This window comes from Panthera tigris, chromosome C2 (genome assembly GCF_018350195.1).
Source record: "Panthera tigris isolate Pti1 chromosome C2, P.tigris_Pti1_mat1.1, whole genome shotgun sequence".
NCBI classification, from domain to species: domain Eukaryota; kingdom Metazoa; phylum Chordata; class Mammalia; order Carnivora; family Felidae; genus Panthera; species Panthera tigris.
Window position 1 is genome coordinate 127,920,381 of NC_056668.1, and position 16,358 is coordinate 127,936,738.

The 16,358-nt window shown below is 44.5% G+C and overlaps 1 protein-coding gene and 1 long non-coding RNA gene across 2 annotated transcripts in view; one reads left to right on the forward strand and one right to left on the reverse strand.

Moving 5' to 3' along the window:
• The window catches only part of LOC102960834 (inhibitor of carbonic anhydrase), a 57,314-nt gene that overhangs the window by 17,435 nt on the left and 23,521 nt on the right, over positions 1-16,358 (reverse strand). Inside the window, exons 3-9 of the mRNA XM_007087396.3 lie at positions 10,604-10,712; positions 9,523-9,684; positions 8,158-8,314; positions 7,293-7,348; positions 3,762-3,940; positions 2,221-2,392; positions 1,175-1,317 (exon numbers count right to left, since the gene is read on the reverse strand). Of these exons, the coding sequence (XP_007087458.2) occupies positions 1,175-1,317; positions 2,221-2,392; positions 3,762-3,940; positions 7,293-7,348; positions 8,158-8,314; positions 9,523-9,684; positions 10,604-10,712 (978 nt within the window). The remainder of the gene's footprint in view (positions 1-1,174; positions 1,318-2,220; positions 2,393-3,761; positions 3,941-7,292; positions 7,349-8,157; positions 8,315-9,522; positions 9,685-10,603; positions 10,713-16,358) is intronic.
• LOC122242000 lies at positions 9,518-11,185 on the forward strand. The gene is made up of 4 exons (XR_006222137.1): positions 9,518-9,811; positions 10,055-10,143; positions 10,250-10,351; positions 10,531-11,185. It is a non-coding gene; the product is annotated as an uncharacterized LOC122242000 (long non-coding RNA).

Genomic DNA, 16,358 nt, shown 5'->3' on the forward strand with positions numbered 1-16,358 from the left:
AGTAGCTTCACAAATATTAGCTATCATTACTATTAAAGATACACCCGGAAATACTGGGGTCATAGAACAAAAATATTCAATCCGTATTATCTACAATAGCAAAGGATTTGAGAATAAATCAAATGTAGGCATTTATAAATTAGTTAAATAAATTGAGGCTGAAATACTTGGTGGAATATTATGCAGCCATTAAAAACATATTTTAAACAAATATTTCATTACCTAAGAAAGTACACCTTCTGTGTTGACTTTAAATAATAATAACAATAGATAACATTTATTGGCTGCTTACTATATGCTAGGCAATGTCCCGAGCACTCAAATTCATTTAATCTTTGTAACCGACAAATTTAGGAGACTGTATAAATTGCCAGATCTTAATGTACGGGTTATTCCCAGGAAGGCTTACCAAAATACAGATCTTCTTTCTTCAAGAAGACTGTGTGTCTCCTAGGTTTCTGTCAATTTTTTAGTATTTTATTTATAATTTTCTTTTTTTTTTTTTAATGTTTATGTATTTTTGAGAGAGTGCCAGTGGGGGAGGGGGCAAAGTGAGGGGACAGAAGCGGGCTCTGCACTGACAGGCTGACAGCAGCAAGCCCGATGTGGGGCTCAAACTCACTAACCACGAGATCATGATCTGAGCAGAAGCCAAAAGCTCAAATGACTGAGCCACCCAGGTGCCTCCTGAATTTATTTTTTCTAATCACAAAAATATTGTCTGCTCTTAGAGAAAGGAAAGTTAATAACAACACAACTTCATAACTCAGAAATTATATGGTCATGATCTCTGAGTTATGATGTTGTGAATGATTTTATTTATCTTTCATTTCTCTTGTAGCATGTAATATTTTTGGCACCAGAAAAAAGTTAAACTTAATGACTCAAGGACTGAGAAGGCTGATTTGCTTTCATAATCCACACCCTGGGATGCCACCCCACTTCCCAAAGCTCCCAGGACTCCAGAGCTAAGTACCTAAGGAGTCTGGGTCTTGGGCCAGCCTGAGCTGGAGGGGTGCATTGGGTGGAGTCGCATGGGGCTGAGGAGGGGGTGGGGCAGCACACAACAGGTACATCTTAGCCTCATGGCTGACAGGAAGACATATGGGAAAAGGGCAGAGAGGCCATGTATCTGGGTGTCCAAGCCCAGCTGTGGAGGTAGGGCCCTCCTTACCACGATGGCAGCGATGCAGTTCTCAACGGTCTCCTCCATGGTACACTGTAAGGCGCCACCACTTACAGCACTCCACTCATCGCACTTGACCCTCTCATGGTGGCCCACTGCACACCACAGCACCCTCTGGGAGTCTTCCACACCTAGGACAGGTGGAGAAAAGCCCAGCATGCAAAATAAGTCCTCACATACATCTGGGAGGTTAGTGCCACTGACTGCAGAATGGCTGCCCAATGGTGTCCTCACTGACAGCAGCAGAGTGGGCATGAGACATCCCTGCTCATTCCCTGCCTATCACCCTCTGGGAGAAATGGGGAACTCAGTACTCAGAAGGAACAATGAAGGCAGAGCAGTCCCTCTCCCTACTGACCTCACCTCCTCAAGTACACCCTTCCGAGGGGAGGCCTTTCTGAGCACCAGCCCAGGTCAGGACCTTCCGGGGTTTTCTCTGACAGGACTGGGTTCTCCCATCCAGCAGCATTCCCCAGTTGGTAGTCATGTGTTATCTTTGGGGTAGGCCTAATTGTTCTCCCCTCACCCAATATCTGCTCACCACAGTATACCCACATCTAACACAGTGGCTTTTGTAGGTGCTCAATAACTATTGGTTGACTAAATGAAGAAAAAAATAAGGAAGGAAAGAAAGAAAAAATGAGCCATAGGGATCCAGAGGAAGGCAAGAGCTGAAATAACACCCTCTGAAATCCTAGTTTCATTCCTAATAGTGGCAGAGGCCATGTTCCCACATCAGTTTGGGATGTGCTATTTCTCCTGGGCACTGGGAAGGTGACCCTGGTTAATACACAGGACTGAGAACCATCATTACTTCAAATTGACTGTAACCTGAAGGTCTTCAAAACCCTTTTGTGATCTCATAATTCAGGCCTTTTCTGCAGCTCAGCAGAAAATCCCCTCACTAACCCAGTGCAGTTGGTAGCTCCCTTAGGCTCCACGGGCCAGTGAAGGTTGGGTAGGATGAGGCTTGCAGGCACTGGGAAAGCTTCTCTGGCTTTCCTGCTCTGCTGCCCTCCCAGGACCTTACACACCTATCCTTAGACGATGAATGGCAGCAAAATATTTGTATCCCAGGTATAGCTTGGCATCCATCTTAGGAGGGACTCTTAAAAACCCATCGGTAGCATCTGTAAACAGCAAGTCCTTCCCATGAGGAGAGGCAAAGAGCTGGAATTCTGTTGACTTGTCTTTTCCAAAATGTTCCTGTTCAAAGGATAAAACAAACAGAGAAGGAGGGAGGCTGGCATAGCAAGGGAAAGGGAAAACAAACCCAAAACCAAATAAGGAAAACTGAAAGTGAAAAAACATGAGCACCTGAGAGTAAAGACAAAGCGCCTGGCCCACCAACGTCCCTGTGGTTCCTGGGCTTCTCATGTCTCTCTCCAGGGAATACTTTACCCAAATCCCAGCTGGTCTGCCATGTGCGGCTTCAGGGAAACCGCCAGGGGCTGTCCCCCTGAGATTCGCACCAAGAGGTACGGGTTGCTGTATGCCAGGCAGCTGCTCCTCCCCAGTGTCATGTTCCCATGTGACAGGCAGTGAAGGCTGCCTGATTCCTGGCCATTAGTGGCTCTAGTGGCTCTAGTGGTCTTCGTCCTGGAGCGGCTAGTGGTCCAGCACCTGCCACTGAGCCTGGACGTCAGGAGTCCTGGGTTCCTCTCCTACCTCAGGCCTACCACTGAAGGACAAGCTGGAAACTTTCCGGCCTCCAAACAACGGAAGGGCCCTTTGCCTACAACTCCCACTAGCTGGCCCAAAGCCATTCCTGACTATTGTACCTACCCCCAAGGTCTTTCCAGTGTCTGTCCACTTTTTGCTTTTGCAGTGGCTCTACATGAAATGTGACCTCTGGCAACCTCCCGTACTTCCTAGGGGTACACACAGCTTACTTCCCAGGGCTCAAGAATCTTCCCAGATATACCCTACAAATTAGTTCCTCTGACCTCTACAAAGTACACAATCCAGGTCCCCAAGGTTGTACCATTTCATCTGGTGATAGTTTGTATGTATATTCATCATGTCTCCCACCCTCATCTGGGAGCAACTCAAGGGCAAGTCATTGTGCCCTTCATCTCTGAATCCCCAGTGCTGAGCAGGGAGCGCCAAGAGAGAGCGGTCAGGGGATGGATAAAGGCTGGATGGGAGAGGCTGCCACCAACACCAGACAGAGAGAATGCTCATGGTGAGAGAACCTGCCACTGAGGGAAGTCAGGAGGGCAGGATCGCATGCCAGTAAGATAATAGGAGAATACTCCATAGAGGAGGGGCACCTGCCCTGCATCATGAGGACCCTTTAGAACTGAAAAGAAAAAAATGGAGCAATGAGGCACTTCTATAGAGTCTTTGGACCAGGAGGTCAATGATATAAGGTGAGGGTTTTATGGCCTCTGCTGTCTATAACATATACAGACTGAGTGGCTTTTCAGTGAAGCAGATGATGTGTGACATGGTTCCTGTCCTACACCCAGAAGAACTTCCAGAGTAGCTAGAAGGGAATGTAGGAAAATGCCCCAAATCCAAGCAGGGACACCCCCTCCCCCAAGCAGGAAGGGAGGGTGGTGGGTGGGAATACCTGGGCCTGGTTGAGAAGCTCCCAGATCAAGTCCTCCTTGCCCCCCACCTTTCGAGCCACGACAGCATGAGAAGGGAAATGGGCCAGGTGACAGTCCTTGTATTCATCCACTGACTTCCGGGAGTTGTCCAGGCAGAGCAGCTCATACTGGTCCCTGTCAGCTTTGTTTGGCAGGTTCTCTGGGGGAAGAAAGCCCAGATGGGCCAACTGTAGACAGAGCTATGAGCTGTGGTCCCTGCTGCTCCCTGAATCACAGACTGTTTGACCTTATTGTAATAACTTTCTAGGCCCAAGATGGAGCTAGTCCTGCCGAGGTACCACATAAGTAAACCAAAATTTAGATCAGCTTTTGTGTCCCTCTAAATGCTCTGCTTGACCAGAAACAAAGTCTATTCAAATCAGCAAGTCCCCGAACACCAAGCCAACCCTGGGCCTTCTAACCTAGACAAAGTTGACTATATGGCCCCAGTCAATAGTCTATTTGTCTCTTTCTTGTCCTTTATTCATTTATAGAAGCTCCCTGACTTCCACCCCATTTTTCAGCTCTCCAAAAGGAGACTGTCAACTTCATGAAATGTTAAAATGTGTTTGTATCACCTAATTTGTCTTTAATAATTTTTTAACAACCTAAAGAGGACTGAAAGAAAATTTTTTCCAAATACATTTTATACATATGAGGAACCTGAGGCCTCAGGAGGTGAAATGACTGGTTCTCACTGCAGATAGACCCGGGGCCGGGAAGCCTGTTTGGCCCAGGACCCCTCTTACTACCCCACACGTCTGTAACTCTGCCGATATGAATGATGACAGCAAATGTTTTCTGAGCACTCACAGCACACCAAAGACTGTGCTGAAGGCTTTCATTTAATCCTCATAGCAACTGGGGAGGCCAGTGATATGATGATGCCATTCTAGAGATGAGGAAACGTAGGCTCGGAGAGTTAAGGTAACTTGTGAGCTAGTCTGAGGCTGATGCATCACCATGCGAGGACAATCCAGGTCCCCCACTAAAATGGCGATCCTCCCCTGGAGGCAGAGCCTGCTGGGGAAAGGTGGTGAAAGAGTTGAAGGAGGCATAGGGCCCCAGTCAGGGTACTCTACAGGTACAAAGAGGGCCAGAAAACCTTGTGAGGGAAACAGACTGTTTGGTTCCCCTTGTCTTGGTATTTGAAAGTGTTCTGGGTTGAATTGTGTCCCCTGAAATTCCTATATTGAGGTCCTAAATGCCCGTTACCTGAGAATGTGGCCTTACTTGGAAATAGAGTCATTGCAGCTGTCATTAGCTAAGATGAGGTCACACTACAGTAGTGTGAGCCCCTACTCCAGCATGACTGGTATGCTGATAAAAATGATACACACGCAAGGAGAATGCCATGTGAAGAGAAGGACTTAGGTTGGGCTGGTGTGACCACAAGCCAACAAGGGACACCAAAGATTGCCGGCAAACCACCAGAAATCTAGGGGAGAGGCAAAGAACAGATTCCCCCTCAGAACCTCCAGAAGGAACCCACCCTACTCACACCTTGATCTTGGACTTCTAGCCTCTCAAACTGTGAGACAATAAACTTCTATTGCTTAAGCCACCCAGTTTGTGGTATTTTGTCACGGCAGCCCTAGAAAACTCATAGAGAAGGTCTTTGGGGTTCATAAACTCTCACACTGAAAGGGAAGGAGTACAATTAGAGCTCTTGTATAAGGTTACAAGTTTAATTAGGTATGTCGAAGAGAAAATACATTTTAAATCTTTATATTGAAAGAAAAAATTTTAATGATTTAGTAATATCAGAATTCAATTAAAAAAAAATCAATATGGTCTAATAGCTCCAGAAAGAAAGAACTTTACCTCAAGGTCCCAGTGGTAGCAGCAGCTCCCCAACACTCACTTGTACCCCAAAAGCCTGATGGATAGTCTCTTATAAACTTCTACTTAAAAGGCAATGAGTGGGGGTTCCTGGGTGGCTCAGTTGGTTAAGTGTCCGACTTTGGCTCAGGTCATGATCTCACAGTTCATGAGTTCAAGCCCTGCATTGGGCTCGCTGCTGTCAGAACAGAGCCTGCTTTGGATCCTCTGTCCTCTCTCTCTCTGCCCCTCCCCTGCTGACTCACTCTCTCTCTCTCTCTCTCTCTCTCTCTCTCTCTCTCTCTCTCTCTCTCTTTCTCTTTCTCTCTCCAAGTAAATAAACTTTTTTTTCGAAGGCAATGAGTGATCTATATTAGCAGGCAAATGACTTTCAGTAAAAGTAAATGAGGACAGGCTGGGACAGCCTGTTGTTTTCAGAAAGTGAAGATGTTTTCAAATGCTTCAGGGTGAGTGTTAGAAGACTCTGCCCACTGGCATGGTAACTGTGACCACTTGAGCAACCAGAGGAAATAACAATGACAATTATCTGGAACAACTTGATTCTGGGAAATGAAACCCATGAATGACCCCACTAATCAAATTTACTGATTATTAATAAGACATGCGTCAGTTGCCAAAATGCTAACAAACCAGGTCAGTGTGTAATAATGAGGGGACTGTGAATTGTGAATAGCTGAACAAAGCAACAAAGGACCTTGAACTCCTCTTTCATGCTAGAGAAAGACACTGTGTTGTAAGGAGCTCTGTGAAAAGTGATGACTTAAAGTTTCCTTTGAGGTAGCAGACATTTATCTTAAAAATGAACCTAGCATACTGAATATTCATTTGGTTTAAACATCTTGAACAATACAAGTGTATTCTGTATGTGATAGAAATTTGATTGGTTACAAAACAAAACCCAGATTCTGTAACTTCAATTTGCCTGAAATATTATTTTGGTTTTTTTGTTTCTTTCTGATAAATGGCCCAAACTCTTTTTTTTTTTTAATTTTAATCTTTATTTTTGAGAGAGAATGAGAAAGTGGGGGAGCAACAGAGAGAGGAGACACAAGATCCAAAGCAGGCTCCAGGCTCTGAGCTGTCAGCACAGAGGCCAATGTGGGGCTCGAACTCACAATCAGTGAGTTCATGACTTGAGCCCAAGTCGGCCGCTCAACCGACTGAGCCACCCAGGTGACCCGGCCCAAAACTCTTAAAAGGGTTTATTTTTTTCAATGTAGAAACACAAAAGAAATATATTTTTGTCCACAGTAATAATGCTTTTGCAACACCTCTAGTTGTAGATGTGCTAATAAGTTCTGAAATCATTATAATAATTTGTGTGTTTGTTTAAGGTGTTTGAAGCATTTAGGAGCCATTTATACTGAAGAATTCGGGAGAATGTGATTACATTTGAAATGGATATTGCAGTGGCTAAGAGAATTGAATTATTACAACTTGTTTTATTAATTGGTAAATACTGTTTCAGTTCGTTTAGTAGATTTGCAAACTGAACAAATTGAACACTAAACCAAGTACAAATAACAGAAATGATTTTTCTACAGAAACTCTCCTGTATCATTAACGGTCTTGTCATCACCCATCTCTAGATGTTAGGAAACTTTCAGGTAAGAACCAGTTCCCCTGGCCAGGGTATGGCTCACATGATTCTCCCTCCATTCAGCACTTACCAAACACTGTCATATGCCTCACGAAGGCCACATCCCCCACACCATCCTGCAGACACCTGAGGAACGGGAAAGCGATAGTCAGGCCACTGTCTGTGACTTGGGCTCACCCCTGCCCTGGCAACCCCTCAGAGGCTCTGCCCTGACCACTGGCTCACGCGGCTTTGCCCACAGTTTCCCAGACTTCAGTGTGTCCTCACAGAGGCAATGGCCCTGTCTGAGGGGCTTTTGAACCTCCACAGCCATCCCGGGTCTAAAGTAGGCAGGAGCTCTGTAAGCCACAACCCAGGTGATTCTAGGGAGGGATGGTGTGAAGGAAGGACCCGCACTTTCCCCTTTGAAGGCAGCCTAAAGTGATTGATTTTTTTTTTTTTTTAATAAAGCCCGATTCATGGAGGATAAAAACTCAGGATAGCCTTGGATTCCCAGCCAGTTTTGTTCTGGTTTTGACCAGTAGCCATTTCTCTTACAGACATGGAGAGGTGCCTGCAGAGGGCTGAGAGGGAGGTGGGGAGAGGCGAGCACATGTCCCTGACAAAAGGAGATGCTCTGCCAGAAATAAGCAAGCTGGGAGGTCTTGGCCTTTGGCCCATCTGGAAGCCCAAGCCTGTGTGTGTGGATCCCAGAGACCTAGAGATAGGTCTGTCCCCCAAGCCCTCCCTGGTCCAGGAGGGAGCACACAGGCTCCCTGGGAGGCAAAGAGGGGCTCCCACGCAGAAGGCTGCTCCTCAGGATGGTTAGGAGTGAGGATGGGCCATGGGAAGCACTCAGGACCCTGGGTTTCACACTACACTCTAGGTGGTCTGAGTTTCCTGTGCCTTAGTTTCCCCATCATCAGGGTGAGGAGAAGCAGGGGGGCCCCACTCACTTGAAGGCACCTGAGTAGCCGAAGTACGGTTCCTGGAAGGAGCAGGCACACTTGTCTGTCCCTTTCCCCACACACAGTTGACACAGTCTGGGGAACGCTGTCCTGTTCGCACAGGGGACACAGCTGCTGGAGAAGAACTCGGCCATTTCTGCTGTGGCTGCTCAACACAGACATATGGACCTCAGGGCATGAACTGGCTGGGGGCCTCTGGGTTGTGTATGTGTGTGAGTGAGTGGCCCTCTGTGAGATCCCATGAGGCTGTACATACTTCCCAAGACTGTCCTAAGGAAGCAGATGTCCAGAGGTGGCCAACAGTGCCCATAGCCAAAGAAGTGGATGGCCCAGGGTCCCCATGTGTTCAGACATCACACCAATGTGTGGGCCTGGGGTCATTAGCATGTCCACTGCAGAGAGCCACCTACCTACACTGAACCAAGGGACCGCTCACCTTGTTAACTCACCACCATGGAGGCTCTAGGTGTGGCAGACAGAACTCTAAACACTGCAGGAGCTCCAATTGCCCTTTCTTACTTCGGGACATGGTCCCACCCACCCCTCTCCCCTTTGGATCCAGGAGCTATGGTAGTTGATGGTAGTTCCAGGAATCCATGGAAGAGGGTTGGGATAATTTGCCTGGTGGTTGGTAGGGGGTAGGCCAACAGTCATAACTTTTCAGACAGATGTCCAGCAGTGTCAGACATGGAGGCAAAAGAGACCCCAAGAAAGGGCAAACACGGCCAGAGCTATGGCCCAGGCTTTGGCACTCCATCTGACCCCAAAAGCCCCTTTGTTTCTATCACAGGCAAAACATGGATGCTGCAGAGTTGGCAGGGATCAAAAGCACAGAAAAGATTTGCCCATCGTCTTTCAAAGGCTAATGAGGCACCCTAGACTCCCTTGGCTCATCAAAACTGAACAAAAAGGACATAAAAAATTCTTGGCTCCAGTCTGCTCCTCACTTCTTGCCCCCATCCAAACCCTCACCCCAGGCACTGAGGCCTGACTGCCGATGGTGTGACTATAATCCCTAGTGAGCCTTCCTGGGAAGCTGGAAGGGAGTTCCCCTTTCTCATGAGCCCCAGGGATGGCCCTTGTCAAGCCAAACTGCTGGGGTTACAATGAATGTGGGGCTTTCAGAAGCTCAGAGACCAAGGGGCCTTTGCTGAGAGAAGACTCAGCTGCCAGTTCCCGAGGGTCGCTGGTGCAAGCAAACCCAGCTAGTCACATTTAAATCAGGCTGTCCTCTCCTCACCTTGTAGTTCATGAAACTCAGCGCCTGGTAGTGATTATATGGCCCCAACACAATCTATGTGGGTGACTGGCATAGGAGTCCTGCCTGAGGGCACCCAGCCCTAGCAAGCCTACCTTTTTCAGTGGAGTCAGAAGGAAGAAGTACCCCAATGGGGATGTTCCACCCAGCAGACCATCCTAGGCCCGTGTGGCAAGACTTCTTGCCTCGAAGCTGGTTCAGCTGGAAGTCGCTGTCCTTCTTCACCACAGCTACAGCATAATGGTAGGTTTGTGGATCTGCAAAGGAAAAGAGTGAAAGGAGGACCAAAGGAAGACACCGCATTATTGCTAACTAATCTTCCAGAGTGTGTGCAATGGGCAACTTCAGGAAATCCTAGGACCTGCACCATCTCCTGGTGAACAGGTAAAAAAAGAAAAAAAATGCCCTTTGATTAATAGGAGTGGGGGGGGGGGGAGTCCATTTTCAGGGCAATGAACACTAGTTCCTTTAAGCCAGCCCCTTGTAGCCAGTGGAGACATGGGGTTGGGGCCACTGGCTACTACAGGGCCTGCAGGGCATTCTTAGGGAGACCTCAGCTCCCAGTCATTGTGATGTTACTGTTTCTCCCCAAAGGCTTTTCTCCTTTCTCTGTTTCTTTGCCTGCAGCCCAGACACAATGGTAAAGGTGTGAGAGGAAGGATGCAGGGGTGACCCCGGGATTTTGACAGAGCCCTGAAAGTTGGACACAGATTGAGGTGGGCTGTGCTCATGTACCCACTGATGACAGTTATGGACAAGTATGGGAGGAGGCAAAGCCTTATTCTTCAATTCCCCCCAAATCTCTCCTCACATCATTCACAGATCCATGTTCTGTAGCAACTGCAGGGGAATTAGCACAGCGAAGAGGCTGTCCAGATCTGTGTGTCTCCAGAGAAGGGCCTCTCAATGGTGAAACCCCACTGGGTAAGTGATGGACTCTGGACAGCACTGCCCCCTCTTATCCAGCAGTACCAAGGGCATTTCGATCAGGATGCATACAGTTCACAATTTCCCAGGGAGAGTCAACATTCTAGCCCTTGTAGGTCAGCATAGATGACAGACTCCTTCAATCCAAAGAGCTCCAGCAACTCTGTTCCCTACAGGCTGACAGAGACCCTACCTCCCCCCATGGCTGCAGTGTCAGACCAGAGACCTGGGACCCCAGGGAGAACGCACCATCTTTTGACCCAAAGAATTCTGCCACGATGGGCTTCAGGTTAAAGGGGAGCAGGCCTGCCTCAAATACCAAACCTCCTTCGGCAGTCACAGCATCTGCTTCATTTGCCTGAAAGAGAAGAGACCAGTCCATGAATGGAGCCCCTAATCTAGACCTCTGCCAGGGACACTTGACCCATAGATATCTGCATGGGTCAGACCTCATTCCCTCCTTATTGTCCACTCAAATGTCACCTTCTCAGCAAGGCTCTCTCCAACCACATCTTAATACAATCACTCCATGCACAAATGCTGAGCTCCCCCTTTGCTTTTTCCTTCAGTCAACCACCTGACAACCATTCATTGTAAATTCTCTTCCCCTTTGGAATGCAAGCTCCACCAAGGTGGGGATACTTTTTTTGTTTGGTTGGCTTTTTCCTGCTGTATCTCAGAACTTAGAGAAGCACCTCCTATAGGTAAGTGTTCAATAAATGTTTGTTGGAGGAGTGAGTGAATTGTCAAATATTTCCATCCATAAGAAGTTATGGCTTGCACTCACAGATCTGGATTCTCTCTTCAAGTATCTGTCAGCCTAGGATTCCTTCCTTCTTGTGAGAAGCAGCAACCTCACAGCCTCTTCTCAGAAGTGAGGTAGATCATTTCTCAACCCATCATGGAAACCTTTTTTTTCTTTTAAAGAGAGAGAATGAGCAGGGGAGGGGCAGAGAGAGAGAGAGAGAGAGAGAGAGAGAGAGAATCTTAAGCAGGCTCCATACTCAGCACAGAGCCTGACACGGGGCTCAATCTCACAACCATGAGATTATGACCTGAGCTGAAAACAAGAGTTGGACACTTAACCAACTGAGCCACCCAGCTGCCCTTAGAAATAATTTTTTAAATTCATTTATCAATTCACATTTGAAGTAACTTGGCTTTTTCTGAATTTAGTGTTGTGTTTCTATATACTTGCCTCCTTTTTCCTCCTCCCATTTTTCCTACATATGAATTTTATTTATGTATTTATATATGTAGTATATAATTAATACTCTGTTGCATGTATCAGAACTCAATTTAACTTAGGTAAAAGAGGCATTTAGTATAAAGGTAAAAGGACAAGAAGGCCACTGGGACTAGTGAATACCATCAAGGTCAGAAGCAATTACATACATGGGTTTCAGTTCATACCCATGGGCTCCAGCTCATTACTGGTGGTTCCAGATTGTTCTTGCTCTTCCCCCACTTTACCTACATCTTCCCTTCCTGGCTCCCTCCTCCTCAAGCTCCAAAGGCTTATGAAAAGTCAGTAGTCTTAATAGAGACTGTATAACCTGCTTCAGCAACTGCATAAGGTCAAATTCTTGTAACAAATCAATCCCCCCCCCCCATAGATGAATTAGAAAAATAAATAAAGAAAAGTTTGTATTCATGTTTTTGACCCTTACTGAATATTTCCCAATCGTCTTCCAGAAATGACACAGAATTTATAATTCATAACACCAATAACAATGCATATGAATGTCACAGAAACCTACCAGCAAGAAATTCCATCATTTAAGAAATGTTATTACATTTCTAGGTATAAACTGTTACTTTAAGGATGGCTTTATTCAGGGGCCCCTGGGTGGCTCAGTCCGTTAAGAGTCTGACTTCGGCCCAGGTCATGATCTCAGGTTTGTGGGTTGGAGCCCTGCATCAGGCTCTGTGCTGACAGCTCAGGGCCTAGAGCCTGCTTTGGATTCTGTTTCTCCCTCTTCTGTCTACCCATCCCCTGCTCACACTCTGTTTCTCTCTATTTCTCTCAAAAATAAATAAACATTAAAAAAAATTTTTTTAAACAATGGCTTTATTTGCGTTTGATCATTAAAAAGTATGAACATTTTTTCCTTTATTGTTTATATCTTTTATTAGTTGTAATTTCTTTTCTGCAAGTGGTTTGTCTATAGCTTGTTATCCTTAAGCATTTTTTACAAATTTAAATGATATCTTAATCTAGTTTTTACATTATGCTGTTTTGTCATAGTTGATGTGAATATATTTTTGTATGCTTAAGGTCTTAAAATCTTTTTCTGTCAAAGATTTAAAACTTTTACATTTCCAAGCTTATCTACCTCTGTGATTTATCTTGTTATGTCTATCTATATTAGTCAAATTGCGTCAAACTGAGAGTTTGTTTGGTAAATGGATTAAACACTTCACTTAATTTTGTTGCTGAAGAGTTACCCAGGGGACACCTGGGTGGCTCAGTCGGTTGAGTGTCCGACTCTTGGTTTCAGCTCACGTCACGACCTCATGGTTGGTGAGTTTGAGCCCCGCATCCAGCTCTATACTGACAGTGTGGAGCCTACTTGGGATTCTCTGTCCCTTCCCCCCCACCTCTCTCAAAACTAAATAAACAAACATTAAAAAAAAAAAAAAAGAGGTACCCAGTTGTCTCTCTAAAGAATCTTTTCTTAGTCATTTACTTAGAAAGTTTGCCTTATCACACATATCAGTGTAAATCTATACCTTATCATACATATCTGTGTAAATCTACATGTATCTTACCTAAATTTATTAAGCCTATGGCCCTAGTGCCCTAATGTTGGATATTGATCATAGCTGACATCTGCATCATATCATGTAGACAACTAGATAGATGAATATATATATAGCAAGCTGTGAATATGTATGAATTTTGAATTTTGTTTGCTTTCAGGCCTCCTAACATCTGCACCAGGACCCTGGTCTTTCTAATACTGCTATTTAAATATTTTATAGTTTCAGGTAGGCCTCCACCACTCTCTTGCTAATTTTCTTTTTTAAAATACTATTTATAGGGGTGCCTGGGTGGCTCAGTTGGTTGAGCATCCGACTTTGGCTCAGGTCATGATCCCACAGTTCGTGGGTTCGAGCCCCGCGTTGGGCCCTGTGCTGACAGCTCGGGGCCTGGAGCCTGCTTTGGATTCTGTGTCTCCCTCTCTCTCTGCCCCTCCCCCACTCGCACTCTGTCTCTATCTCTCAAAAATGAATAAACGTTAAAATATTTTTTAAACAAATAAAATACTATTTATATTCTTATACATGTGCTTTTTCTTAAGATTTTGTAATTATTTGATACTTCTAAAAGGAATATACTTTGATGAAAATTATATTAAACTTATTAACTTTGAGAAAATATGCAAGTATTTGATATTTAATCTTCCCATCTAGGAATATGTCATATGTGTTTATTAATAAATATTGTTCATTTATCCTAGACCTTTGTATTATATTTGTTTTTTTTAATATGAAATTTATTGTCAAATTGGTTTCCATACAACACCCAGTGCTCATCCCAGAAGGTGCCCTCCTCAGTACCCACCCTCCCCTCCCTCCCACCCCCAACAACCCTCAGTTTATTCTGGTTTTTTTTTTGTTTTTTTTGTTTTTTTTTAATTTTTTTTATTTTTATATATATATATTTTTTAATATATGAAATTATTGTCAAATTGGTTTCCATACAACACCCAGTGCTCATCCCAAAAGGTGCCCTCCTCAGTACCCATCACCCACCCTCCCTTCCCTCCCACCCCCCATCAACCCTCAGTTTGTTCTCAGTTTTTAACAGTCTCTTATGCTTTGGCTCTCTCCCTCTCTAACTTCTTTTTTTTTTTTTTTTTCCTTCCCCTCCCCCATGGGTTTCTGTTAAGTTTCTCAGGATCCACATAAGAGTGAAACCATATGGTATCTGTCTTTCTCTGTATGGCTTATTTCACTTAGCATCACACTCTCCAGTTCCATCCACGTTGCTACAAAAGGCCATATTTCATTCTTTCTCATTGCCACGTAGTATTCCATTGTGTATATAAACCACAATTTCTTTATCCATTCATCAGTTGATGGACATTTAGGCTCTTTCCATAATTTGGCTATTGTTGAGAGTGCTGCTATAAACATTGGGGTACAAGTGCCCCTATGCATCAGTACTCCTGTATCCCTTGGATAAATTCCTAGCAGTGCTATTGCTGGGTCATAGGGTAGGTCTATTTTTAATTTTCTGAGGAACCTCCACACTGTTTTCCAGAGCGGCTGCACCAATTTGCATTCCCACCAACAGTGCAAGAGGGTTCCCGTTTCTCCACATCCTCTCCAGCATCTATAGTCCCTGATTTGTTCATTTTGGCCACTCTGACTGGCGTGAGGTGATATCTGAGTGTGGTTTTGATTTGTATTTCCCTGATGAGGAGCGACGTTGAACATCTTTTCATGTGCCTGCTGGCCATCTGGATGTCTTCTTTAGAGAAGTGTCTATTCATGTTTTCTGCCCATTTCTTCACTGGGTTATTTGTTTTTCGGGTGTGGAGTTTGGTGAGCTCTTTATAGATTTTGGATACTAGCCCTTTGTCTGATATGTCATTTGCAAATATCTTTTCCCATTCTGTTGGTTGCCTTTTAGTTTTGTTGGTTGTTTCCTTTGCTGTGCAGAAGCTTTTTATCTTCATAAGGTCCCAGTAATTCACTTTTGCTTTTAATTCCCTTGCCTTTGGGGATGTGTCGAGTAAGAGATTGCTACGGCTGAGGTCAGAGAGGTCTTTTCCTGCTTTCTCCTCTAAGGTTTTGATGGTTTCCTGTCTCACATTCAGGTCCTTTATCCATTTTGAGTTTGTTTTTGTGAATGGTGTGAGAAAGTGGTCTAGATTCAACCTTCTGCATGTTGCTGTCCAGTTCTCCCAGCACCATTTATTAAAGAGACTGTCTTTTTTCCATTGGATGTTCTTTCCTGCTTTGTCAAAGATGAGTTGGCCATACGTTTGTGGGTCTAGTTCTGGGGTTTCTATTCTATTCCATTGGTCTATGTGTCTGTTTTTGTGCCAATACCATGCTGTCTTGATGATGACAGCTTTGTAGTAGAGGCTAAAGTCTGGGATTGTGATGCCTCCTGCTTTGGTCTTCTTCTTCAAAATTACTTTGGCTATTCGGGGCCTTTTGTGGTTCCATATGAATTTTAGGATTGCTTGTTCTAGTTTCGAGAAGAATGCTGGTGCAATTTTGATTGGGATTGCATTGAATGTGTAGATAGCTTTGGGTAGTATTGACATTTTGACAATATTTATTCTTCCAATCCATGAGCACGGAATGTTTCTCCATTTCTTTATATCTTCTTCAATTTCCTTCATAAGCTTTCTATAGTTTTCAGCATACAGATCTTGTACATCTTTGGTTAGATTCATTCCTAGGTATTTTATGCTTCTTGATGCAATTGTGAATGGGATCAGTTTCTTTATTTGTCTTTCTGTTGCTTCATTATTAGTGTATAAGAATGTAACTGATTTCTGTACCTTGATTTTGTATCCTGCAACTTTGCTGAATTCATGTGTCAGTTCTAGCAGACTTTTGGTGGAGTCTATCGGATTTTCCATGTATAATATCATGTCATCTGCAAAAAGTGAAAGCTTGACTTCATCTTTGCCAATTTTGATGCCTTTGATTTCCTTTTGTTGTCTGATTGCTGATGCTAGAACTTCCAACACTATGTTAAACAACAGCGGTGAGAGTGGACATCCCTGTCGTGTTCCTGATCTCAGGGGAAAAGCTCTCAGTTTTTCACCATTGAGGATGATATTAGGTGTGGGCTTTTCATAAATGGCTTTTATGATGTTTAAGTATGTTTCTTCTATCCCGACTTTCTCGAGGGTTTTTATTAAGAAAGGATGCTGAATTTTGTCAAATGCTTTCTCTGCATTGATTGACAGGATCATATGGTTCTTATCTTTTCTTTTATTAACGTGATGTATCACATTGATTGATTTGTGAATGT